At 43.1% G+C, this 2272-nt stretch overlaps 1 protein-coding gene across 2 annotated transcripts; it reads right to left on the reverse strand.

The window, feature by feature from the left end:
* Positions 1 to 799: 799 nt before the first annotated feature.
* On the reverse strand, positions 800 to 1807 carry LOC146892902 (olfactory receptor 1f45-like). 2 transcript variants are annotated; one of them, XM_085694314.2, is made up of 2 exons: positions 899 to 1807; positions 800 to 817 (listed from the first exon to the last, which is right to left on the reverse strand). In XM_085694314.2, exons 1-2 carry the CDS (start codon positions 1805 to 1807, stop codon positions 800 to 802), a joined length of 927 nt encoding a protein of 308 aa, XP_085550440.2. The 2 variants fall into 2 exon arrangements, with proteins under 2 accessions (XP_085550440.2, XP_085550441.2); XM_085694315.2 differs by lacking the exon at positions 800 to 817 and having other exon boundaries at positions 884 to 1807.
* Between the last annotated feature and the right edge of the window lie 465 nt (positions 1808 to 2272).

Below are 2272 nucleotides of genomic sequence, written 5' to 3' on the forward strand. Positions count from 1 at the left end.
TTGTTCTCTTGCCCATCCTTGATCCTCTCCACAAGATTTCTCCTCTTACATAATTTTTCTGCCTGGCAGCCCTGCCTATGCTTCCTTTTGCTTTGCTATTGTCTGTTCAGACCAATCAAGTATGTAGACAGGCAAAGAAATGCAACTTCACAGAATTAAACAAATGCAACACATCTTTCTAATCATTAAACAAATGCTCCACAACATAAAAAAATGTAACACATCTTCAAATAATATTCTGCATTTGATTTAGTTTTATGTTGTTTCTTTAAAATCTTTATGCCACAGTATCCTCTGCCTATAAAGGCAGTTTTGCTTACTGTCCCCAGATTGGAGTATCCATCCAGACTGGCACGAGCAATGGGCCATTTCACATGCTGAGGACGAAAAGGCCAACCAGGCAGGAGGGGGGCAGAGGATCTGCAAAGGGTGTATACTGAGCTGTGAAGTGTAGAGGACATAATTAGGCATGGGACAGAGGAAAACTTTCCATTTCCCCACCAGCAGGTGAACTGGATGCTCCTCATCAGAGGCAAACGAGAAAAAGAGAAGGGGGATCAGCTTTGAGTGCTGTAAAAGTCCCAGTTCTTTGCGGGAGCAGGTACCAAACAGATTGGATGGGACCATCTCAACCACAACACTGCCAGTTATCCCCGTGTTCCTTGTTTTTTAAATGAGCCTATCAGAATAAACATATTCATAAATGACTAATTATGAAAATGAGTATCAGCCAACTTGAGCTTAACAAACAAAGCCATGATCATTTGGTGTTATCCACAGGAAAAGTTGTGCATTAAGTCTACATCTGTCTGTGCATCTTTTCTCTATAAAAATGAAAAGATGCATGGTGTCCGGAGTCCACTCAGCTCTGAAATTTCACATTCTAACATTTGAGAACCATCTTCCTTAGGGCTGCTTTCATGTCACGATTCCTCAGGCTGTAGATGAAGGGATTGACCAGTGGTGTCACCACTGTGAAGAGGACAGAGGCCACCATGTCCTGTAGTGAGTATGAGGATGAAGGGCGCATATAGACCCCCAGGATTGCCCCGTAGAAGAGAGAGACCACAGTGAGGTGAGACCCACACGTGGACAGGGCTTTCTTTATCCCATGGGTAGAGGGCATCTTCAGGACCTTAGAGAAAATGTAAGCATAGGAAACAACAATGCAAGAAAATGGTGTCAGCAATATCACTCCACCCACAGTGAAGACCATCAGGTCATTAATAAAGGTGTCAGAACAAGACAGCTTCAGGATAGGATACGGGTCACAGAAGAAGTGGTGTACTGCATTGTGGGAACAGAAGATGAGTCGAACCATGAGGAGAGTGTGCAGGAGAGCATGCAGGTTTGTGATGACCCATGATAGAACCACTAGGAGGACACAGAGTCTGGGCCTCATCATCAGGGTGTAGTGGAGTGGGTGACAAATGGCCACATAGCGGTCATAGGCCATCACACTCAGGAGGAAGCTGTCCATGTTGATAAATGTGATAAAGAAATAGATCTGGGTCATGCACTCCATGTAAGAGATGGACTTGCTTCCCACCATGTGATTCACCAGTGCCTTAGGGACAGTGACTGAGGAAAAGCAGATGTCAACACTGGAGAGGTTGGCCAAGAAGAAGTACATGGGTGTGTGGAGACGAGGGTCACAGCTGATGGCCAGGATGATGAGAAGGTTCCCAGAGATGGTGACCATGTACATCCCCAAGAACAGCCCAAAGACAACGTCTTCTTGTTCTGACTTTCCAGAGAGTCCCAGGAGGAGGAATTCTGCAACCATGGTCTCATTTTCTCCACCCATGTCTGTGGGAAGGTAAGCATGATAAGTCACTAAAAGTGTTTGCCAACATTTAAGCAAAATCATTTTCTATTTTGCAATGGTTTTCTGGTTGGTGATGAATAAATACAAATACACTTCCAATATTGTAGAATCTCACAATATATCCATAGTAAATTCACCAGCATTGTATTCTAGTGCCCACACTTTCTGAACTACATGCCTGTTTTCTAAGTTCCACATGTAAGATATTTCCTACATAATATTTACCATTGTCTAATAATTGAGGGACTGAATTTATAGATTAGGAAATTTAAGGTTGGACCATTTAACCCCATTCACCGAGACAATGGAATAAAAATTCAAGACAAAAATCTCAGTGTCTTTTTCTTTAGTCTGTGAATTAATGGCTTTTCATCTATGGAAATTTTAGCCAACGGGCAAGTGCTGTGTCCGGTCTCTATGCTGTATTCCCAAGTTTCTGGCTCT

This window comes from Myodes glareolus, chromosome 9 (genome assembly GCF_982192425.1).
Source record: "Myodes glareolus chromosome 9, mMyoGla1.1, whole genome shotgun sequence".
Lineage (NCBI taxonomy): Eukaryota > Metazoa > Chordata > Mammalia > Rodentia > Cricetidae > Myodes > Myodes glareolus.

What these genes read in the sequence shown, in the direction of transcription:
- LOC146892902 (XM_085694314.2), bottom strand. Translation starts at nt 1,807, where the DNA reads ATGGGTGGAGAAAATGAGACCATGGTTGCAGAATTCCTCCTCCTGGGA.